General features: G+C 48.0%; 1 protein-coding gene across 1 annotated transcript in view; it reads right to left on the minus strand.

Annotated features, from left to right (window-relative positions):
• Positions 1-2,462: 2,462 nt before the first annotated feature.
• The window catches only part of lrig1 (leucine-rich repeats and immunoglobulin-like domains 1), a 34,468-nt gene continuing 12,109 nt past the window's right edge, over positions 2,463-24,821 (minus strand). Inside the window, exons 3-18 of the mRNA XM_047582709.1 lie at positions 24,656-24,730; positions 18,506-18,643; positions 18,093-18,236; positions 16,938-17,081; positions 16,474-16,617; positions 14,623-14,766; positions 12,467-12,547; positions 10,581-10,652; positions 10,053-10,124; positions 9,799-9,962; positions 8,674-9,027; positions 7,672-7,953; positions 5,707-6,141; positions 5,181-5,315; positions 4,764-5,042; positions 2,463-4,225 (exon numbers count right to left, since the gene is read on the minus strand). Of these exons, the coding sequence (XP_047438665.1) occupies positions 4,038-4,225; positions 4,764-5,042; positions 5,181-5,315; positions 5,707-6,141; positions 7,672-7,953; positions 8,674-9,027; positions 9,799-9,962; positions 10,053-10,124; positions 10,581-10,652; positions 12,467-12,547; positions 14,623-14,766; positions 16,474-16,617; positions 16,938-17,081; positions 18,093-18,236; positions 18,506-18,643; positions 24,656-24,730 (2,851 nt within the window). The 3' untranslated portion in view covers positions 2,463-4,037. The remainder of the gene's footprint in view (positions 4,226-4,763; positions 5,043-5,180; positions 5,316-5,706; positions 6,142-7,671; positions 7,954-8,673; positions 9,028-9,798; positions 9,963-10,052; positions 10,125-10,580; positions 10,653-12,466; positions 12,548-14,622; positions 14,767-16,473; positions 16,618-16,937; positions 17,082-18,092; positions 18,237-18,505; positions 18,644-24,655; positions 24,731-24,821) is intronic.

Genomic DNA, 24,821 nt, shown 5'->3' on the forward strand with positions numbered 1-24,821 from the left:
GCATGTTACATTATTGACTTTCTTCAGGTGATCTATGTTGACCTGTCAGTCTAACAGACAACACCCAACATGGGTCGGACTTTTTACCTGGAATGAGAAAAAATAAATAAATATGTATATATATATATATATATACACACAAACACACTGGAAAAATAGTTAAGAACCACTGCTGAACAAATTTGGATGTTGTCCAGACTTTAGCCTCGTAGATCCTGATTTAGCTTCGCTAACAGCAAGCCCCTCCTTTCCTCTGATAACTTTTCGCACTCTATACATTTCCAGATGTTTTTCACATGCTGCCTGATTGGTACAGCCCAAAACACGTAAATAATTCACCATTTTTCAAAATCTACTTAAGTCTGTGCACTTTGTTTACTTTGTCGAGCGCCTCCAAATTGGTGACTTCCGGATTGATGATGCGCCGTGAAAACCTTCTATGCACTGTAAATAAAAATGAACGCTGGCTGAAAGTCACAAGTGAGCTTACGGTATGTTCCTATAGATCCCTTGACAGTTTGTAAACATTGTGATGTTTTTTGAGGGGCGGGGCTTAGCTGGAGGCAAAACATTTAAAACACTATCTTGCAAACAGCGGTTAGCATATTTCAACGGACTGTTTTGGCAAGGATGGATGAGGAAAATGCATATTTTAGAGAATCTACTAATACACTCACTCCTCAAGACCGGGAGTGTTATTTTAAAAAGTTGACTTTGACTGATGGGACTAAATTCACCGACCCCTACACTCTCACTCACTGGATGGAAAATTTGACCAAAGGAGGACACAGAGGGGACGAAGTCTGATCTGTCTTTATCAAATGAAGCATCTCCAACAAAGATATTACAAGAAGTAAGTGGAACCACGGTGGAGGGTAACGTAGCAAATGCAACTTCTGCTTGGACACCCCTGAAACACACTATTAACATCGTGTTAGCTAGTGGTTCAGATTAGCATTAACACGTAAGACGAATGTTTTTATGTTGTTGTTGTTAGTTGAAGCTGTGAGATGTCAGCAGTTGAAGACCCAGAAACAGAAATGATCTCCGTGACTGGTTGAACTAGAGGTGAGACCAAACACTTCAATCCATCCATTGATCTTTAATTTGAGATGTGGTCCACAGACAAATAAGCCCTGAAGCGAATGTACGTATTGATCCAGAAGTATTGATACTTTCGATCCAGACTTTTTTTTTTCTATGATGGAAGCCCTTCAGAGAAGCAGGCAACATCCAGGTATGTGGTGAATAAAATAAGAATAAGATGAGGTAGAAGTAAAATTTGCAAAAATATACTGTAAATAAAACATTTAGCTAAAGTGTCTTGTGTGCAAATTACATCAAGGTCAGAACGACTGTTCTTATTTTCATATTTGTTTGAGAGTTGTTTGTTGTTTAAATGTGATTTGCTCAGATTTTCAGTTGCCTTGTTGGTTTGCACAGATCGTGCCTTTAATTGCTCTGATTGAAGAGAAGTCTGATATTTGACATCTTGTTTGGTTCTTATAGAGGTATGAAATCCATTTTTCATAATTACGTTAAATGTCGTCATAAAAGTCGTCATTTTCATACACAAGTCTAAAGGTAATAAGGTCGATACTGGTATCGAAATATTAGCTTCGGTATCACTTGGTATCGGATCGAGATGAAAAAAGGTGGCATCGCTCATCCCTGGTACAGAGTGAACTAATGGAGGGATTTTATTTAAGGCCTTTGTTTTCTCCCGTGTGACCCAACAGTGCTAGAGTAGAAATAAATCCCTGACAGCCCATTACAAGATTAATAAATGACTCCTCCACGTCGTGTTGAAGGATTATCTGCCTGACATATGGAGGAACATTTAAACTTAGCAGCATCGGTGCGTTTTCAGGGAGTCGTCCTTCAGCACTCAGAACCGAGGTAAAGACGGAGACTTGGTAAAGCCTGTGGAGGAGGAGGAGGAGGAGGAGGAGGAGGAGGAGGAGGAGGGGGGAGGCAGGCAAGGGGAGATGGATGTCCACACAGGTGGGACTGTTTGTCACGCTGCTTGTCACTGGGCTGTTGGACAACAATGGCCGGCGTGTGTGATTGGTGGAGGCCACGGCCGGGGTTATGTCGATCATCTGGTGACAAACATCCATCTGGAATGCACATCCTGACCCTCAGTCAGCCCCGACTCAGTGGCAAAATATTTTAAACAGCCCGCAGAAGGAAAAAATATGCCTGCTGTCTCTGGGGCTTCAAGGAGCCAGGAGACATTCCTGGTTGGACGATTAGCTCTGTGTGTGTGTGTGTGTGTAGTTGCAGGCTACTTGAGCGCTTTGAAGATCAAGGTCTCTGGATTTCATGTCTTTGAGCACGCTCCATTTAAATTGATGGCTTCTCCATAACCACTGTGACACGAGAGCAGCTCTGAACGCTAACTCAGCTGTTTGAGATTCAAAAAAAAAATAAATAAATAAAAAAAATTCCATTCATTCAGGTAATGATACCAAAATGTGATTTTATTACACTTCAATGCCATGTTAGACACTTCACTGTTTTAGCTTTGACATTGGTAAAACGGTTTCAGACAGTTTGTTTCAAATAAATTACTCCGAACCCTCTCTCTCTCTCTTTCTCTTTCTCTCGTCCCTTTCGCCTGCTGTGCCGGGCTTGGTTTTTTCCAGCAGGATCGTCTCCGACAGGTGTAAACCAGAGCAGCGTGCCCCCCTCCCGCCTCCCGCCTCCCTCCCCGCTTACCTCCGTAAGGCCGCTGGTCACAGAGCACAGATCGGTTTGGGGGAAAACACACGCACACATTAGAGAGATTTCTAACCCAGTGTATCCAGGGAGCGGCCTGCCCTCGTGAGCCCTCCCACGTTTGGTTTAGAGCACATTTCACAAGCCTGTCTCGGTGGTGACGTAGTGTAGCTGAGCTGGAATACTGGCCATTTGCTCCCGAGCGCAGATTACAGCAGTAACACAATGACACAACATCATTCTCCGTCTCAAATTCATAGGTTTCAGGCATTCAGACAATTTAAAATGGCACGCGAACTGGCTTTTTTTTTGGACTGGATGCGGACTCGTGCCTAAAGTCGCTTTCTGGGACACGTGAAGAAATGAGAGAAGATCAGAGCAGCTTTGCAGTAACATGAAGTGTTTGTTGTGAAGCAGGTGGAAGAGCCTTAATGGTGCGTACCGTTGACGTTACCGCGTCAAATCGCGCGAGGAGGTTCCCCCGCGTTCCTATCGATCTGCCTGCTCGTGAAGAGAGTATAAAAAGTGCTTTAACCGTCACATTCCCCCGCCTCCGACGTACCAAAATAATTCACATCAAAGCTCTTCCTTCATACAATGCTTGTGAACCGTGTTTCTGTAAGGCCATAGCTGGCAGCGTTTGTCCAAACAAACAAACAAACAAACAAACAAAAAAAACATTCAAGTGCAATCAAGTGTTTTGTTTGCTATAAAAGTGTACCAGTATCTCTCACAAAACAAGTCTCTTGATATACGCTATTAACAGTTTGAGTTTTCTTTGATCATGCAATAAGGCACCGCAGCTGAATGTTGGTAGAAGCTGAAAAAGGCTGTTTTTTTGAAAAATAAAAATACCGTCACTCCTTTTCTTTTGTCATGCACATATATTCAAACACTCTCTTGTAAAAGTTATATAATATATCATATAAGAAAACTCTTATGTACAGTCAAATGTCCAAAGGTATATTTCTCTTTTTTTTTCCCCTGCACAAACATACACTGTACAAGATTCCCTACATTTACATGCTTCAAATGCAAGTCACATTTTTTTGGAGCTAGATTTCTTTTTACTGGTCACCTCCCAAACGAAGGTTTTTAACTATGTACAGCTGATAACGCTCGGATGGGACGCCGCCCACACAAGCTTCCGCCTTCAAACTCCGGATGCCCCTTTACTTTTTCCCCCCCGTCCTGGCGCTTCCCCTCGTCGGTCCAGGTGCGGGAGGCTCAGGGCCGTACGCCTCGATATGAGGTAGCAGTTTATTTCCCAGTGCAAAAGAATAAAGTCCACGTTTCGGGGCAGGATTCAGAGCCTGCTAGTCGCTGGCTCTCCTCAGAGGGGCGCTCTCATTCTGAGAGGCTCTGAGGGCGTGTCCGTTGGACAGCAGGCTCTGCCTGAGCTCGGGCTCACAGTCCGTGTCGAGGAGCCCGCGGCTCGTCAGCTTCACCGGCTTGTGGAAGGAATCTTCCTGCGGCAAAGATGGAGTCTGTCCCGCTCTGTTCGCTGGTGAACAAAGAAAGAAACGGGGGTTAATGACGTGACACGAATGCAGGGAAAACGTGCAGCTTCGGCGTGCGCAGGCGGAGGAATGTATGAACGGAGCTGTGATGACATGCGGAGGTGAGAATCGGTATTCGGAGGCCCATTCCACCGGCGGAGCTCTCCACTGGAGGAGCTCAACAGGCCCGGACGTGTATCTGCGAGGGGGTTTGGCAGCTGTGAGAACTCAGAGCTTCTCTTCAGAGTTCTTGGAGAGGCTTCCTGAGGGGCTCTGGGCATGCAACTACGATACAGTGTCAGATGCTGGTAGGAAGCGATCTATCTGCAATCACATTCAAAGGAATTTGCCTCGACAAGAGCACCTCGACCGCTGATGGTTTCTCATGGTATCACCTGATACATGTGATATTCCTAGAGGATGGTGGGGGCTTTTAAAGAAGTGAACTGGATTTATGTGCCGAGGCTGTCGGCTGTATTTGTTCAGGTCCTGAGGGCTATAAACTTCCCCGCATGCATTGGAAGTGCATTTGCACGGACTCACCTTTTCTATCGTGTTGGTTCAGCTGTATCGTGTTGTGGTTTTTCGGATACGCGGATCCTTGAATGTCCTTTCGGATCCCGTTGGGGGTCCCGTTGCAGAGCGGGGTCGTCGCGTGCGACCCCGCGTCGTACTGCTCCCCCGGGTGACAGTGGGAGTAAGGCGGGGGCACGTAGTGCTGCTGGTACTCCATGCCTCCGGCGAAATCGTGGGCCAGGTAGTTGGGATCTTTGGAGTAGCCGCTCTCCATGCAATCACTGCACACTACTGCGCCGTCGAAACCTGTGGGCGGAGCGAGAGGGGGGGGGGGGGAGTCAACAAGTGTTATGTCAACACCGAGGCTCAGGTGTAATTATTCCTGATCCTGAGCGACTGCCGCCGAGCGCGAATGTTTTCCAGAGAGGGAGAAGTGTCGGGTACCTGTTGTGTCGACGACGTGTCCGTTGGGCTGAGGGCCGCCGCCGGCCTCCACGCGGATGCACACGTCCTGTCGCTCGGACAGAGTGCCCTGGGAGGACAGGTAGCTGGGGACGTCTGGAGGAACAATAGTCTCATCTAGGAGAGACCAAAGAGTCAAGAAGGTGAGAACCAGGACGCTGGGATGAAGAGCTAGTTTACTGGTCAGTTTACTAGTTAAAAACAAATTATATTTGAGGTTTGAGCCGCTAGGGCCTCATTACACTCTGTCAAGTTTCCCACAGTTGGCCGAGAGTCTATTCAGTCCCCAGGTGAAATCCCAGATGCATGCCGCAACATTAGCAGAAGAGAAGCTAACAGTGCAGCTAGCGCCTATGAGTCAACTCCTGAGGCCAAAATGACTCATGGTGATTCCCTGCTACATTTAGCAAGTTAAAACTTCAATCAATTATTTTCTTCTTCCTTTGCCTGAAAAACGTCGACTTGGATGACATCAAATCCACCATTAATATAGTAGGTCCGTTCTCACCTGTGTTGGTGACGCTGCACTCCTCGCTCTTCTTCCTGGTCTGGTAGATGATGCACACCCACACCAGTGACGTCACCACGATGCTCGTGACCACGGCGATGACGATGATCCCGATGGTGACGGTGCTCAGGCCCGGAGCCGGCACGCAGGAGCTCTTGCGCTGGGTGACCACCAGCTGGCTGTGGGCGCGCTCCGTGCCCACCGTGTTGGACATGAGGCAGGTGTAGCGGCCAGCGTCCTCCAGCGACGCCGAGCCGATCACCAGCAGCTGGTTCCCGGGCGTGAAGTGGTATCTGTCGGAGGGCCGCAGCGGCTGGTCGTTGCGCAGCCAGGTGATGCGGGGAGGCGGGCTGCCCTGAGCTTTGCACTGCAGGGCCACCGTGTCCCCGACCGCCACGTTGTGGTCCACCAGAAGCTGGGCCAGGCGAGGTGTTTCTGTGGGACACACGGATGATACATTTCATAAGAAGGAGGCTGCAGGTTTGCTGAGGTCGTGGATTCTTTTTGTTCTATTGTTATTCTATGGCATCAAAGTTTTTGCTTTCTGGTCTCGGGTTTCTGCTTGTTCACAGCATTGATTGTTGAGAGTATCGATTACTGTGGGATCGCGGTGATTCAGCCGGATGGGCCGAGCACATGCTGGGAGGTTTGGAGTTTGAACGCTCATGTCTCAAAGATATTTTTATATCTGAGGTCGTATCTGCGATGCCGACAGACTCTGAAACGAGTTCACTCGCACAGCAGCGTTCCCTCCTGGGACCCGGTCCTCCTCACAACAATGTTTCCAGTGTTTAACAGAAACTTCACATTGGGCTGAATGGAGCGCAGTGAAGTGACTGAGTGTGTGGAGGTAGGCCTCTCCTCTCAGGCCCGAGCACTTCCCCTCACAGTGGGACATACACAGATTAAGAGATCTCACTTAACCCACTTCAGTCGCCCTTCTTCTCTCTTCTATCAATACTTTCTCCCTCTCCATCAATCCCCCCTCTCTCTACAACCCTTCAGCTCTTTCTCTTCTCTAAATCCCCCCTAGTCTCCCTCCCCACACACACACACACACACACACACACACACACACACACACACACACACACACACACACACACACACACACGCACGCACACACACACACACACACACCGCTCCACCGTTCCTTCTTTGGCTCCCATTTTCTCCCCCTCCACTCTTTTCCAGACAGGGGCCTCTCGACTGCAGAAAACTCCCCCTCCTCCTCCTCCTCCCCCTCCTCCTCCTCTCTCCTTCCCCTCCGTCAAACCCAAACATCACAGATTGAGCGCGGAGCTCCTCGCTTCAGTATTTTACATCGCTGGATTAGCACTCGGCTCGAGGAGTCCCGAAGCCTCTCGTACATGTCGCACAGCAGCATGAAAGTGTGTCACTAAACCAGCTCCACCAGTGTGACCGTGTTAAATATAGAAGCTGTTGCGTATGGGCTCTCTGTTTAGGGGAATTTAAGGCTTGTAATGGAAGACCCCCCCCCCCTCCCCAACCCATTCCGTCCAACAAGGGACTGCTTTGCTCAGTTCAAAGACAAAGGACAAAGATGATCTATGTCCGAGATGGTTCTTGGAGAGAACCTCTGTTTGGTTTGATTTAACAGTGTAAAACAGCCAATAAACTGGGAGCAGTGAGGCCTGCAGTGAAGCAGCCATGACTGTCCCTCCCACTGAGAGAGGGGATGGGGGTGGGAATGCCTAACAAACACCCCTCTGTGAGTCTGCCTCGCTCCCCCACCATCCCCCCTCTGACCCCTAACTCTGACCTCCGGCCTCTGACCCGCAGCAAGGCCACAGCTGCCGAGAAAAGAAAAATATAATGCTTCTCATTCTGGAGCCTCGGACTGACCAGCTCACAGCTCAGCGTCCGGCTATTTACAAGGGCTTAAAGATGTTGGAATACGATCAACGCCGCACACACATTCCGACGCACACTCGCAGCTCTTACCCAAGACCGTGAGGGTGGCGTTAGCGGAGACGGTGCCCGCCGTGTTTTTGGCGGTGCAGCTGTACACGCCCATGTCCTCCGGCTTCACGTCCATGATGAAGAAGACGTCGTCGTCGGGCATGACGTGCATGCGGCGCTCGCGGGCGGCGGGGAAGTCCGTGCCGCCGTCCTTCTGCCAGGCGATCTGAGGCGAGGGGTGGCCCTCGGCGGCGCACTCCAGCCTGGCGGTGTTGCCCGTTCGGATGGTGCTGTCTCTGGGAGTCTTCACGAAGGACGGGAGGACTGTGGACGAGCAAATTCCATCAGCATCAAAACGATTTAACAATTTAATAAAGGGTCCAGGGGGGGTCGAGCAGCTCAATGGTCAACTTTAACTTTTCAGCAACTTGACTCAGAGAGAAACTTCTACGCTTTCACAGGTGCAAGCTGATGGGCTGGAACGGTGTTCATAGCAGCAGCTATTACTCATTCGCTCCTTCCAACCACATTTCCCCGGCTGATGCTGGAGTTCAGATCAAGAAACTTACGGTTACAATCCATCACCTCCATTTCTTATTTTCAGCTACTTTGTGCCAAGAAAACAGGCAGAAAAGTAACTCTTGTCAGTGGAGAGAATAAAGGATAAGCTAGATGCCGGATAGAGGAAGAATTCTGCAACCAAATCCTGAATAAATACTCTCCATTTAGTGAAAAGCACAGTGACGGAGTGCAAAGGAAATGGTCCATGTTAGTGCTGACACCCAGTTAAATCGATTTGCTCCAAATACAGAGAGAGACAGAGAGAGAAATGGACGCTAAGTGAGACAGGAGAGACGTTTTACTTTTAAATCAAAAAGAAGTGAGCGTGGCCAACATCTTCAATGGCTCCGCTGTAAAAAATGAACGACATGAAACAGCTCTACTGTCCGTCTTATCTTAGTGAGACACTCACATTTGAGGATAATAAATATGGTCTCAACAAAGAGCACAATAACTTTGCCATCCCCAATATCAACAACGTACCGTTGACAATGACGCGGGCTTTGCTGGAGTAGGTGGAACCAAAGTGGTTGGTGATGATGCACTGGTAACGTCCCTCGTGGGCAAACGTAACGTGGCGCAGGTGCAGGATCGTGGTGTACTCCATGACGCCCCCTCCGGCCACCGGCCCGTCCGACGTCGTGCCTTGGTCGTGAGCGCGCACGTGGGCGTAGTTCTCCATCTCGGCGTGGCGAAGCGGCTCCTGGTCCTTGCGCCAGGCGAAGGACATGGGGGAGGAGCTGCTGCTCGCGGCCGTGCAGGTGAGACGCACGTCACTGCCGAGGACCGTCACCGTGGCTTCTGGCTGCACCGTGATCTGGGGCTTGGGGAGGTCATCTAAGGGTGGAGACAGGTGGGAAGGAAAGGTTGTTATGATGAAGGTCTAATTGACGTGTGAGGTAGTGTTCGATACGGACGGTTTCCTTTCGGATCTGATACTGAGTAAAATTCAGGCTGGTATCGGGGATACCGATCCGATATGGATACTTTGTGCAAATGCAGCTAATGTGTCTGGTAAATCTAAAAAAAGGAGTGTATTTCAAACCATAGCTTCATAAAGAATTCAAGACATCAGAGTCATTTATTTATTTTAGACTCGCAGGTGTATTGATGTAGTGGCCTCATTTACTATATAGCTGAGCTAATACGACAACAGAAACCAAACAGAGGAACAGTCATATAAAATATGTGAAAATGGTGTTTCAAACACTACAAAAAGAAAAATAATAAGACCATTAAAACAAATAACTGTTTGATTATTGAGAACTATCATAAAAATCAAGTCAGTTTAGTTACTTTCCACTGTTTTCCTGTTAATGACATACATTAACTTGAATGACTGAAGTATCAAAAGTATTGACATTTTGATTTGAGAATCAACTTTCGATCTTGTATCGAAGGTATCGATATTTCAGTATTGATCTGCACATCACTAGCATGTGGTCCAAAGTCAAACACAGCAAACGTCCCTCCATAGGTGTCTGTTTTCTGTGCACAGACGAAGGAAAACGTATGGATTCATTACCACGTATGAGTAGAGCACAACAAAAACACAGCAGAAATATGGTAGAACTGTGTAAACAGAACACGGACACATATATAACTCACCACACACAAAGCTGCTGGAAGGAGCCTCAAAGATGCTGGTGCCCTTCAGGCTCTCTGGGTGGGCACAGGTAGCATTGACACCAGCCTGGAGGCCACGTGTCACCAACCACTCTGGCAGCCAGTGCAGCTGGCAGTCACACAGGAAACTGTTGCTCTGAATGAGACTGGAAACAGAAAAAAGTGTGTGAGGTATATGTGAAGTGGACGGCTTCTGAATCCGTGTTTGAAACTGAAATTATCTGTGTATAACTCACAGGCTTTTGAGGTTCCTCATCTTACTGAAGGCATCTGGCTGGATGGAACGAATTGCGTTCTCGCCCAAGTTCCTGTTGGGACATTAAACATCGTTTGATCAAGTGTTCACCGATTACACTCATAGCTCAGAATCAGATTTTAACTTGTGATAACCAGGTCTGTGTGTGTGCGAGGACAGCTGCTCCCCCTCCCCCCCCCCCAATCATTCCCTGTCCTCATTAGACAAAAGCCTGTGAAAGAGCTCGTAGGAATTCTTCTGCGCGGCTCACCATGTGCTCAATAACTTTGTTCCTGAGCTGAGGCAGGAAAAAAAGGCCAAAGTTGAAGTTGTGCTAGGCTAACGAGAGAGAAGCAGCTGGCCGCTCGCGAAAGCCCGTCTTCTCCTTTTACAAAGACGCTATTAAATTGCAAGCAACCTCCTCTTTGCCAGCTACTTTTGGCAACCCCACCCACCCACCCACCCCCCCCCCTCCCTTACACTTGACCCCTCGATCCATCTCTCCCTCTTCCTCTTGTGGGATACTCACAGGTGTTCCAGGGTCTCCAGGCCGGAGAAGGCTTTCTTGGCCACCGACTTGATCTTGTTTCCAAACAGAGTCCTGCCGTTTCCCAACATGAACGGTGTCGATGGATGAGGAGAGGGAGAAGAGGGGGGAAGGGGGAGGGGTGGAGGAGGGGGTGGAAAGAGAGAGCAAGACGGGGAGAGAAGCACAATTAGTGAGGCTGAATCTGATAATAGTGAGGGGATTGAGGTATTGGAAATCTGAACTGTGTGGAGATTAGCCAGGAGGAAGGCTGAGCAAGATTGAATGGGGTGTGTTTGGGAGGGAAGGGGGTGGGGGGGGCACCTGGGCTCTGCGCTGCTCTTCAAAGACCACTTTTATCTTTATTAGAATTTAATAGCAACGAGCAGGCGCGGCTATGTTTGTGTGTGTGGTGCTTTTTTTTTTTTTTTTTTTCTCCCTGCAGAGCTTGTAAGGACATTTGCACATTAATTCCAGTGTGTGTGTGTGTCCTGTCAAGCCGAGGAGTGAGTTGCTTTTTCCCTCTGATTTGGGGTCCTAATCCCTTCCTCCACCCTCTCCCCGCTGCCACCTCCTATTCCGTCTTCTCTTCGCAGGAAGAGGAGATACGGCCGGCCGGCTCATAACGAAGACCCCGCCGCGCGAGCACCATCCACACGCACACACAAAACAAACCAACGTCTCGTCACAGGGATGATGAGTGGGCTTGTCATTTTTTGCAACTTGGGTTTTAAAGTAATTCAATTTAACTGTCAGCACGAATAAAACGGAATAAAGTCCAGAGTCGTCTTTTGTGTCGTATCGCGCTCTTTCATCTGCTGCTGCGGCGGCGGCGGCATGCTTTTAGGGAACCCAGTATGCGCGCTTGATGTGCCCTCTTTTTCTCCTTTCACCATCTTCTTTTCCCATGACTCACTTTGCCAGCGCTAAGATGCAGCGGGCTGCTTCCGCCAACGCCGTGACAAAAAAAGGGGGCAGGGTCAGAGGGCGGGGCGTGCGAGGCGTTTGATGTTCGAGGGCTGAATGCAACCCTCAATTTCACCCTCTCTCGGCTCCTAACAACAGAGACTGGGAACGAGGGGGACCAGAAGAGCGGAGGCATGGATGAGAAATAGAAATAAGCCTATTGGGGAGAAAACCCCCGCCAGCTCGAAGAAAAGCCCTTTCTCTGCCTCTTTCTCTGGTTCTTTCTTTCAGTGGGGCTCACACTGGGAACCATCTTGGCTGGACATCATCTTTATATCCTGCAGGTTGATGATTGCCGCCCGTTGCCAGAAACTTCACGCCAGCTGTAATTCCTCAACTTGCCAAACTTTGACGTTGAACTTTTTACAAGCTGCTCGAAAACACTGATGAGTAATCGCGAAGAACTGATAAAAGTGAATCACTGCGTCTCCTTTTTGAACCATTATCAGGAAAGAGAACCCAGTTTGCCCATAAAGCTTCAGTGAAACAATGAACTCATAAGATGAAAGCCAGGTTGAACTGGAGAGAAAAGTAACCCTTGGCTTCCAAAAGGATGAGGGGAGTAAAAAAAATTACCTTCGGCGTTTCGTGAGCTAGCTTAGTGAAGTAAAGAAGAGGGGCCATGTAAGTCATTTGATTACTGGGAAGACTTCCTTTCCAAGTGAGGTGTGGGGTCCAGAGGGGACAGATGTCTCAAACATCTGAACTCTATGACTTTAGACTGGACAGGGGAGTGAGGGGAGAATTGGGACTTGGAGAGAAACTTTTGGAAGTGAGGTAAACAAGAAAGTTCACTCGTGTTTCTTAGAGAACAGCGGAGAATCAGTAGCGAGCCAGGACGGGGGGGTGGGTGAAAAGGAGGGGCTGACAGAGGAAGCGAGGGCGGGAGGGGGACAGAAGAAAGAAAGAGGGGAGACACTCACAGCTTGTTGAGGCTGTCCAATCCAGCGAAGGCCCCGTTGGTGTCCTCTATTGTGCCCGAGATGTCGTTATGGTCCAGCTCCCTGTGGAGAATGAGAGAAAAGAGGGGGATAAGAAAGATGGAAGGCGGGAGGATAGGAAAGGGGACGGGGTCTTGCCAGCGCTGAAGCGTTTCACCATCCTGGCAAAGGCTGCTCTGGAAGTCACGGGTTACCCCTTCGCCCGTGCTCCCTCCCATCATCAACCTCCACCCCCCCCCCCTCCTTGCACCTGGCCTTAAGAGCCCCTTTGCCGCTCTGCTCTGCCAACCAAGCGCATTCTTTCCTTAGAAGGGTGGAGAAGCAGTGTGCATGCGAGGATGTGTCTCAAGTCAAAACCCCAGCGCAGGGAAACGCATGTATAATTCATGACGGCATGGAGGCACTGGCGAGAACACAATGCCTTGTGAGAGGCCAGACAGTTGGAGCAGTGATGGTGGCAGGTACGGTACAGCCAAAAAGTCTTAATGGGGTCGGGGGCCAAGCTCAGCCATGGTTAGGCGAAGACAGAACAGGCTCAATGCTTCTTTTAAAGCATTCGGGGGGGGTTCTTAACTGAATCTGCGTCCCCTCTTTTAGGTGAAGTCATAGCTGCAGAGACGCCACCACTCCACCCTTTTAATTTCAATCAAAAGGAAAAACAAGTCAGAGAATTCTTTCTTTCTCCTAAACGTGAGAAAGGCCTCTGATGGTCAGCCACACCTCCACCACCTCTTCAAAAAACAGCCTCCGCTCCTTCCTCTCCTCTCGCTTTCCAAGCATCTCTCATCCCCCTCGTTGTTTTCGGTCTCCGCCGGCCGTCGTCTTAGGGCTGGAACCGGACCGCGGCTGCCAATTTCCCACTCTTTCTGGCTGGCTGGATGTGAATGGCCCTCGCCTTGTTAAAGCAAGGCCAGCGGTGGGGGCTGCGGAGCGGGGGAGACCGGGCACGGAGAGAAAAGGGGGGCCCCCGATGAGCCAACGACCCCCGTGGCCGAATTAGAGGGCGGCCTGGCTTGTTTTGGGGCCTTCACACCCCGACGCAGGCTCCAGCCCCATGCCAGCAACGACCAGCGGCGCAGGCCCAATTAAAGCTCCCCCGGCTCCTTTTCAGGGCCCAGCCTACCCCTGTCCTCCCCTCCACTGATTAAATTAGGTCTGCCTCAAAGACACGGAGAACGAGGGCGATACACGAAAAGGAGTGGGGGGAAAAAAAAAAACTAAACGCGAACAGAGATTACATGCGTATTGTGGTATCTAACGGAGGAGAAGAAATGGTGCAGACAAACAAAGTGAGCAATTAAAGACAGGGAAGAAAAACACGGTGAGGAGCTGAGATACGGCAGTCGAAGCTGCCTGTCCCACCCTCCGCCTCGCTCTGTAGCTAGTTATCTAGCACCCGGAGTGCCAGCGGAGAAAGAGAGGCCTTATGTGCCTTGGCTTGTCACCGCGCTTTGAGAGAGAGCTTGTCTAGGGAGCTCTGGCACAGCTCTCCTCTCTGGCTCTTTCAACCGGGAAGTGCCACGGCCAAGAGGGCCTTGGTCGGGGCCCAGGACCCCCAAAGTCTTTCTGCTGAATGCATCCACCGACTTTCCTCCTTTTGGTTCTGTCCCTTTTCTTTCTCTGGGCTTTTTGTGCAGAAGGTGGACCGCAGAGAAAAAAAGAAACCTCCGTCTTTGTTCGCGGCTTCCAAAAGAGGGCCGGGAACCTCGAGGGAGCCCAGTGACACGGAGCATTTCTAGATCCAAGTTTGTTGAGAACCAGTGTTTGGGGACAAAAACAGAAACCACAAAACAAAACCAGACAAAAGAAACCAAGCGAGGAAAGGCACAAAAAAAAAAAAGGCAAGAAGTTGCTAGAGAAACCGTGACAATAGACACCTTGTAGGCTTGAACGGACACGAATGCAAATGAGAGCAGACCCGTGTTAGAAAGTAAACAGCTCCCCCGTTCTCAGCTCAACGAAAAGACAAGATGTTAGCCTGCGTATCAAATATCACGCAGGCAAAAAAAAAAGCTCAGCTTTCACTGCTCCCCAGTGCCACATCACGGCCTTATCCTCAGCGAAGGCAAAACCCGTAATGAGCGGGTTGTTGGGGGTCGTTTGGGGCTTTGTGACGGCGGTCGGGGTGGTGTACTTACAGGACGCGCACCGCCTTCAGGCCTCTGAAGGCTCCCTCGTTGATGTGGCTGATGTAGTTGTGGCCCAGTCGGAGGGCGTGGAGATCCCCCAGCACAGCCAGACTTCCTTCGTCCAGACGAGTTAAGTTGTTGTATGACAGATTCCTGGAGGGAGGAAGAGACACGGAGAGATGGAAACGAGGAGAGAGGCAGACAGAAAGAGAAAGCGAGGAGGAAAAAAAATGGAAGACGGACAAATGTTCTGTGTGTGGTCTGGAAGGAGATGACAGGTTGGCAGCTCGCAACGTCATTATGCTTGAGTTTCATTGCTGATCCAGTGTCTGTTCGCCACTCTGCGATGCGTTTTTCCGTTGCACCGCAAGATGTTAACAGAGAACGGGTTTAGCAGACCTCAGAGCTCATCTGAGGTCCTAATCGTTTCCAACGGAAGAAAAGAAATTCTTTCTGCCACTTCAGTATTTTTCAGTCTATAAGCATGTGGCAAACCCCAGGCTACTGGGCCCCTTCAAAGGTTTTCAAATCCAAACAAGCTTTTGTTCTTACGAGCTCGCAAGAACATACAGTTGATACGTGAACACTGCAAGCACTTGTTTTGGGAAAGCGCAGAGAGAGAGAATACAAGTCGATTTACATAAGAGACAAGTGAAAACGGAGGCTCAGAACTTGTTCAAATGACCTGAAAGATTTTTTTTTCACATCTTGTACATAATACCTCACCGCAAATCTCGATTACAAATGATAATAAATTCTATAATGGCATCCTTCTAACAGTGTTCAAAGGCAGTATTGTGCATTTTATTGCCCTCTCTGTGGCCCTCTCCGTCTGACTCCGTGGCCAGGCCTCAGGTTTGCTTGACCAGTCATGTGTGCAGAGATTCTCCCCGATGACCAGCTCAGCCAGGCGCATTGAGAATGCAATAACAGGCTCCTCATAAAGACGAGTCACTCACTTCTATCGGTCACCGGGGTCGTCATAACTTCGGATAATAAAATCACGTAACCTGCGACTGGTGAAGTGCCGGGGAGGCCGGTTCGGATTCAGCGACTGCGCCGGGACCAATCTGTCGTTCGTAAGGCGTGCGCGCAGGAAACGGCGTCGAGATACACAAAGCAAACTGGCCAGATCGCCCGTCCACCGCTCTGTCCCGACTGACTGTTACACATAAACAAACATAGGCGCCACGGATAGAGCGGGCTACTTCGTAGTTAGCAACGCCTCAGCTGAGCGGATCTCTTTAAAGCAGCTCCACGACGGTCGTGTCAACAGTACAGGAAGGGCTCTCGGATAATAACTCGGCAGACAAAGGCGGCGAAGGTGATCCTTCAGTGTAATTATCACAACACAACCAGCAGAGGATTACACGCTAGTTTTACAAACCCCCGCGCTTCAGAACCGAGTACAAAAAGTCTTGTCGAGGAGCTTGAGTGCCGTTGAGCCCCGCTGTAATTATGGGATAAACAGGCTTATCCGCAGAATAGCGTAGCGTATTGAGTGTTAAAGCGAAATGTCATTTAACCCTGAGGAAGGTAGATGGATGATACGGGTGGTGTGTGAAGAGAGTTGGGTTCTCAGACTTTAAGGCACGGGTTTTAGCGCGCAACACCGAAGGCAGATCGTTTACAGCTACATTTTTAATCTACAGCCGGTGTTCGTGCGAAGTTTGAAACACCCGTGTTTTTGTACATTTTTTTTTTTTTTTTTTTACACTGGACTGAAATTAATCTCTCACATCTAATCTCTAACATCACCAATTTAAAAACTTTAACCGCTATTAGCTGAAAGGATTTTACAAAGGGAAATCTGGCAGGAGAAGCCTGGGTGTTCATGCTAATTAAATCGCTGGTACTTACAGTTCCCTGAGCTTCTGGCAGAACTTCCATCCATCGGGATTGATGCGGGCGATGGAGTTGTTACTGAGGAACAGTTGCTGGAGGGAGGTCAGGCCGTACAGGGAGCCGCTGTTCACCTCCGTCAGGCTGTTGTAGTCTAGGTGGCTGCACGGAACATAAAAAACAGTTTGTCAGTGGGATCACCGAATGCCACGAAAGTGCTAAATTTGCAGCGGCGTTGGTGCAATTTGTGGTCATTAGTGTGTTATTTTGTAGGCAATTTAAGTAACTGTGTAAAAAATTACACGTCGGCCGTTAAAAGCGATTTATGTGATTGTTGCGCAGGTTCCAGTAAGGGCACAAAAAAAAGGTTTCTTCTTATAAGATTTGTTCAGTATGTGTTCCTGTTAAAACGTCTGGTACAAACAGCATCAACTATTAACCATTTTATATATATATACTTTTTTTTTTTTTTTTTTACGTACAGGACTTTCATCTTGGCCAGGTCCCAGAAGGCTCCGTCAGTCAGTTTGCTGATGCTGTTCCTTTGCAGCTTAAGCACCTCCAGGCTGGACAAACCCTGGAAGGTGAGCCCCTCTATTTGACGGATGCGGTTCCTGTTGAGCTCACTGCAGCGTGGGATGGACAAACACACAAAGACATGTAGCGATTTGTCACGGGAGAACACCTGTAAGGTACTTTATATTGTTTGAAAATGAAGCAGGTTTTTGTTTTGATCCGATGCTACGTGAGCATCAATCACATCCCAGTCACTTGCAGGCATTCCTCAGTGGTGTCCTTTCCACTCGTGGCACGGGGCCAGGCATGTGAACTACAGGCTTAAACTTACAAACAAGGGTCAAGCTAAGTCCTTTGTATTAACAGTTACACAAAAAAAAGAGGGATGAACAGAAAACATGATATCAGAAGCTTCGAAAGTCTCTCTTTTGTACCATTAAGCCCGAGACGCCTGTGCATGTAACAATGAATCTGTACAGCTGCTACATGTGTGCCTGAAGGCTGTAAAAGCCCTCAGGTTGGAAAAGATAAACATCCACAGAGGTTCTTTTGTGTCTAATGCGCATCACCACTAGCATGTGCAGATACAGTGTCACCGGGGACACCTGTCCAACAAAAGGCACCTGGGGAGCCGCAGTGGGTGGGGGAAAGACTCCCATTACTCGAGTCCCTTTGCTCTCCGGAGTGGAAGCGTTGAGCTACAAATGAGTCGACCTCACTGCTGCGCTGGAGGGAAGTTTGAAGAAGATAATGGAGCACGGTGTAGTGAATGAACTAACCACTTTGTGGATATGGAAGAAGGCAATAAATCACCAATAATATGACTCTGCTGTTTGCCTAGTCAGACCTTATCCACCCCTGGAGGTATAGCTCACACTAATAGCGTTCCAAACGTTAAACACACAGAGCTTCGAGCAGCAGACACCAGAAACTCCTCTCGACTCTTTGCGATTTTGTAATGTCTCCAAAGGCAACAGCCGTGAAACCCGTTCGTTTTGAGCGTTAACATGAATGTCACGAATGTAATGTTTTTGCAGCGTGAACTGGTCTGACGGATCAAAACACGAGCCTGTCATCGGGCTAACTGTGTCGTTAAACTGAACAGATCCAGCGCCACTCACAGCTGGGTTAGCCTCGGGAGCTGGAAGGCTCTGACAGGGATCTGGCTGATGCGGTTTCGGCTCAGTCTCAGAACCTGCAGAGTCGAGCCCAGGTGGTCCAGCGCTCCGAGCTCCAAAACACTGATCTTGTTGCTGCTCAGGTACCTGAAAACAGACAAATCACATTGTGACGTTTAAAAATAAAAATAAAAAATCCTCCAGCATGCATTTTACAAACAGGCTCATTTTGCATACTTCTTGTAATCAGTTCCGAAACCCCCCAAAAAACACACACAAAAAAAAGAAAGAAATGCAACTTTAGTGTTGATTCTGGACTAGTTCTAGGGGATTTGGATTTCTGCTTTTATTTGACGTTTCTATAAATAGAGATGGCTGCAAAAAAAAAAAAAAAAAAAAAAGAACGTGGTACTTACAGGTCTTGAATTCGAAGTCCTGCAGGGAAGCTGTGCCCTCGCAGCTCAGTAATGTCGTTATTGCTCAGGTCAAGGGTTTCAAGAGAAACCAGCTCTCTGGTCCGCCTGCCATCCACACTGCGGATTTTATTATGATGTCTGAAAAACACAGAACACACACACACACACACGTCATTAAGTACAGTAGAAAATTCAACTCGGGACTTACGAAACGTTCGCACCAGTACCACGCTAAACTTAAGTGCACGATTCCCATTAACAACGGCGAGCGAAGACTTTGCTCCTTCAGCTCCTCTGAGCCCACTCAGGCACAAAAAGAGTAAAGTACACAGAACAAAGTGGTCTTCATCAACCACAAAATGTGTACTTTAAAAGCTTCCAAACAGAGGCTGGCCTTCTTTAAACAATTCCAAGGACAAAGAATCAGTCACAAAACCTGTTAGATGGGGCCCCCGTGATTAAACCACTTCAGAGAGCATCAGCGTGTGATGGAACGGAGAGACGGCCGTGTGGCTCTCAGGGCGTTCTGCTCACTATCACGCTCCTAATATACTCGAGACAGCAGCACAAACGACCGACTAGATAACAGAAACGAGCAAAACTTGATGCAAAAAACAATTAATATGAATGTCTGAATGGAGAAAATCTAGGTCAAAGTTTCCTAATCTGACCCTTTAAAGCGCATCCACCCAAATTTAAGGATTTTCCACATATGGAGACGTCGTATCTCGGCTACGTCTTGACAGGTTGTGTGAATATCCCGAGACTGAAAAGTTTTTTTTATTTCAATTCAGTTAAGGGGTCTGGTGAGGAATGGGAGGTCACTTACTCCACCCTATCCCGTACTCCCCCAACATCTGCGATGTGTTATTTTGGGGGAGCGGGACCCGTCACACAGGGAGAAGATGGGAGAGAGAAAGAGAAGTTTATAGTAAAAGAGCGCTGACCGAGTCGTTAACCTTCGACGTGGAGAAAAAGTGCATCGGTTAAGTGCTTGACAGGCGTCCATCCACATGTGAGAGCGCGTTACACGTTGTCTGAGTCTGAAACCCTCAGGGATAACTCATGTGACACATGACCGGGTGCTGGCTACAGATTAAATACAGGATGACTAGACTTTAAAAGAAAAACTAAACTAAAGCAAACAAGATAAAAAGTTTTAAAAAAATATATATATATGTTTTGTCAGGCTGTGTTAGCAAAAAAGTGACATTTGCAAACTAAGGGTGACGAAGATCAACTGTGGAATTGTGACTCATGTCTCCTCAGACTTAGTTACAGGCTAAAACTTTTGAATATTTTCTTTTATACATTTCTGCCTCGTGTGGTCTTGTAGATTTCGTGCAAATAATTCTAGTAAAAAAAACTCATAAGTTGGTTCAAGTTATCTGTTAGATTTACAATTTGTGTAACTCAAACAGCCAAAATGTAGTTTAACATTATTGCAATAATATTAGTGAAAATCAAGAATTTTTAAAAAATTTCACTTTGCACTCAAAAAATGTACGTACTGAACACACCGAGTTTCCACCAAGTTATATTCGGACCAAGCAAGCACTTTCATGAACTTTTGTTTTAACCTGACAGAAACGCCTTAGCAACAAAGTCACACATCATCCCACCCTGATATGGAGAAGGTCACGTGACAGGCATTGACATTTTTTTTTAGATTTACCACCTGATTTTGTCTGATGACATGAGTTTGATGAGATCCGGTCCTCATCTTTCCCAAAGATCAGACAGTTAGTTACTGATTTTTAGTTTGACACGCTGACCCCCATGACAAGCGCACACTCCAGAGCTTGATAATATTATCACATTAATACTTGTGGATGCACTCTCTTTGAGGATACTGTCTGCACATATATGTTTAACAGAAAGAGCGCAGTAGAGCAGGTGTCGTGCCAGTCAGACTCATCAAAACAAGGTCAGTCGCTCCTTCCTCTCTAGCCTTCAGCCGGCAGATGAACACACACACTCGCCATTTATTCGCGTCTGAGAGGAGGAGGGGTCACACCACAGTGGCCCACCTGAGTAAACAGTGGCAGAAATGGTTAGGGATGAGCACACATGCACAAACACACACACACACACAACACAAATAACAAACGCACACACGGGACAGAGCAACAGACAGTGGCTACAGAGAGCAAAAGGAGGGAGGGAAAGAATGGGGGAGGAGAAAAAGAGAGAGAGGGGGGGGATTAAGGGATGAGGTGGGGTCAACAGCTGGTGACCTTCGCTGGGAAAAACAGATCAGTCTCAAACTGGTGGGAGAGGCTGACCTCTCTCACTACGTTCTTCTTCCTCAGCTCGGGCTGAAATCGCCCCCTCCTCCTCCTCCTCCTCCTCCTCCTCCTCCTCCTCCTCCTCCCCCTCCTCCTCCTCCTCCTCCCCACGGCCGAGGCCCAGCTGCGTGTGAGAGACGGATAAAGCCTCGCCACTCAATACGTTTGAAGTCCTCGCGTACAATAGTAGCGTTTATAAAAACTGATTATCATACGGCCAGCGACGTTTCTGATAAAGAGGAGCTCGGTTCGCTCTTGTTCTCTTTGATGTCCGGGAGCCTTATTCGTCCTGATTCCGCTTAATTCCAAATCTCATTACCCCGCCCCATTGACCATCTGATTATCATGAGCCCGGCTCATCTTGACACTTCTTTTGATGTATGGAAAGTGCGTCGGGGGGGTGGGGGGTTTACACTAGCGAGTCCGTTCTCCTGTTTCCAGTGTCATCTCTGAGGCCGATCGCGGGGCCCGTCCCTTTCCGTTTGAAGCCGGCGGTCGGGGACAAAAGGAGAATTATTTTAAAATCAGATCATCCAGCGAGCCATATCATTTCTTTCCAAAGCTGTTTTAAAAAGGACGCTTTGATGTGGACCGGGCAGGCAGCGAGCACAATGGGAAAGTTTGTGCTGCTCTGCTGTCACTTTGACTCAGTGTTTTTTAAAAAATTTTGTCGTGCTTCTTTTTATTTGCCATTCTGCTGTGGCATTCTGGGAGACCGCGGGGCTTCAGCGGGCTCGCCAAGCGCGTCGTGGTGGGACTGTGGGAGCTTCGCATATGGTCTCTGGCTAATTCATCCGAAGCCACAACAGGCTCAGATGATAAGTTTTAGTGTTAACGATGTTGGATCGTTGGATGCAACCAAAGGTGTCTGATTGAGTTGATGGAGGTCGAATCAAGCCAAGAAAAGTTTTCGCAGCCGCACAACCAACTGCTCCACAAGAGCAAAGTGAAAGGACTAAAAGGAACGAGCTATAGGAAGCAAGAGTAGGCACAGGGAATGAGTCACCTCTCACCCAAATGAGAGATTTAGAGGAAGTACCCTCCACTCGCCCATTCCTCCTCCGTCCAACCTTTCTTCCTGTTTTATTATAGCAACCAGACAAATATACTTACAATACAATTCTGTATATTGTATATTGTACACGCACAGGATTAGATCTGTTATTTTTAAATTGATAACTTGCTGAATCAAACAGCTCTAAACTGTCGTGTCCTTAATGGCCGTAACTGGCTATAATCTGGCAAGTAATATATAGTATAACCAACGATTTGTAGTCATTGCAAATTAGGACACACTTGGGAAATAATTCCAAACCAGAGACATAACTTTAGTCACCGGACGAGCGAGCTTGTTAGCCACCGCTAGTGCTCCACTTGTTGTTCTTATTCTTGTTGTAATACGTCACCAAGTGCACGTCTGTCAACTTCACATGCCACGTTCACGGAGGCTCGGAAATGCTGAAGCCTACATCGTTGGAACATGGGTTACAAAACTCATACCCCTAATTCCAGATATTCCATTTTATGTTAATATTGTCCAATAATATCAGACATCACTAATCTTAACTATATTTATTGTGCAGCAAACTAAATATCTGAGTGCGTTTACAACACCTCCCGATATGATGACACTGACATCCCAATGCAGGATTCAACTCCTCCCGTCCTTTGTCTTCCTCATTTGCCACACATGGAATAAATGTAAACTTAACTAAACACCTGAACATTCAGAAAGCCAGAAAACCTGGATGTGTGTTTTGACGAGTTTAACTCTACAGACAACGTGCAAACTAACTACTGGCTAACTAACAGAAACACTCACAGACCCGGAGGCCGTCGGGAAGTCAGACGGTAGCAACCGCAGATAAAACACCCTGAGCCTTTTGCAGAGTTTACCGTCTGATGAGCGGCTGAAGACAGACTCTCTGTCCATTTGCCTGCATGTGTGTTTGTGTGTGACTGTAAGCCGCGGTCTCACACAAACTTGTAGTCGGACGACATTCCAGACAATCTCCAACCAAAGGCACAGGAAGACTCGTTTTCTGCCTCTACTGGGACGCGCACACGTACGTACGTACACAAAAACGCTCACACTCCACTTCACTTTTGGGAATAACCCCGAGCCCGAGTTCACCTTTTGATTTCCTTTCAATTCCTCCGTCTTCGTACCCTCCTCCCGCCTCCTCCACTGCTTCTCTCTAACCGTTCCTCTTTTGACGTGCGGTGATGTCACCCCGATCCGACACTATCCACATCCCTCGTTTCTCCCTCCCTCCCTCCCTCCCTCCCTGCTTTCTCATCCTTCCTCCCCTGCTCACTGTCACCCATTTTACTGTAAGCCATGTGACTGACAGCTGCAGCTGCAAGTGCTTCAGCGGGCCTTTCGCTTCAGCTGCGTGGCTTTGTAAAAATCTGACCCTCCCCTCCGGCCTCCACTCCCATCAGGACTACAGGCCTTACCCCTAGCAACAGGCTTCAAGTCAGGCCAGAAAAAGACACCCCCCGATCACTGGGAGGTCCTGCAACTCGCCGCGGTAAGCGCGAGTAGAGGTGAACTTGCTCCCGTCTGTTATGTGTCAAAAGCGATCGGGGGAATTGTGATGAAGCTTAAAAATGAAACTGATAGAGAACCATGAAAGTCAATGAAGATAGTACCTCAGACGTACGGGGGAAAAAAAAATGACACATTTCAAGAGCAGACGGCTGTCAGAGGTGATTAATCAGACCTCAAATCCACCCTCTTGCTAGCGATCCGCAGCCTACACAGATACTCTGACCACATTAGTGCATCATGAGAAATTCTGAGAAGCAGGCAGATGACACACAGGGAGAGGCCAGCGTGTGACTCCCACAAAGCTCACCACTGAAAATGATACTTCGTCGGCCGACGTGACAAGCAGCTGTAGTCTTTACTACCAGGCATTCAACCAGCAAGGTGTGAAAGAAAATACAGAGTAAAGCTAATGGTTATTACTAGGCTAGCTTCGTGAGGTTTAACTTTTCAGGTTGAGTGAGATGTAAGAATGTTTCCTGCTCGAGGAATCGAGGGGGGAAAAGAAATGCAATACAGGAGTCTGCACACCGTGGTACTGGTGGCACAGATTTTTAACATTTTATTTGGGGCCTTCAGACATTCTTGAGTATCACAATAATCCAGAAATGTATTGTCAGTGCTGAGAAAACTGAAGATTTGAAATTAATTATGAGGTCTGGCGCACACATGTATGTTGTAAACAATTTTGGCAGTAACAAGAACTCAACTATTATTAGTCATTTACTCAGAAATGTATTATTAACTTTGCATTATCATGATGTTCAGTGTTAAACACGACGCATTTTTTTTTGCATTTCCCTCAAAATTTCCATCCACCAGCTTCCACCTGTTTGAATACGGTTCCTTCAACCGTGTAAAAGCGAGGCCGAGCTGATGGACGTCTGTGACATACACAAGCACACACGCCCTTCCCAAATACGGCAGTAAATCTCCAGCGAGATGCCAGTGGAGGCAGTTCCCCACAGGCACATTTTCGCTACCGGGAGCAACCAACTCGGAACTATGTACGAGCCGACACTCCAAACAGCCAGCACCACTCGCTGCAGACACGACCACATGGACAGCTGATAATACTAGTCAGTTACTCAACCGCATGCTAATCATTCATGACGGAACTCATATCGAAGGCAGCAAGAGCTCAAGTGGAGCAGGGACTTTTGATCTGCCGTTGAGTCATATTTATTGCTAACTTAATGCAGTATTACTTCCAAGAAGTCAATAGACTACTTCAAAAACAATTCAAAGCGGCCGCCTGAGAGGTCAGATATTTCTGGTAGCATATTAAGTAGTAAAAGTAGCAGTACTCACAGGTAGAGGGATACAATCTTGGAGGCGGCTTGTCCTAAATCTGGTATGGAGGTCAGCTCATTGTGGTCCAGCCGTCTGAAAGAGACAGACACACACACAGGAGTAGGTTACAGAACTGAACTGCAACGGAAGAAAGTGCAGATAAATACGTTGTTATGGTTAGAGG

This window comes from Mugil cephalus, chromosome 4, assembly GCF_022458985.1.
Source record: "Mugil cephalus isolate CIBA_MC_2020 chromosome 4, CIBA_Mcephalus_1.1, whole genome shotgun sequence".
Lineage (NCBI taxonomy): Eukaryota > Metazoa > Chordata > Actinopteri > Mugiliformes > Mugilidae > Mugil > Mugil cephalus.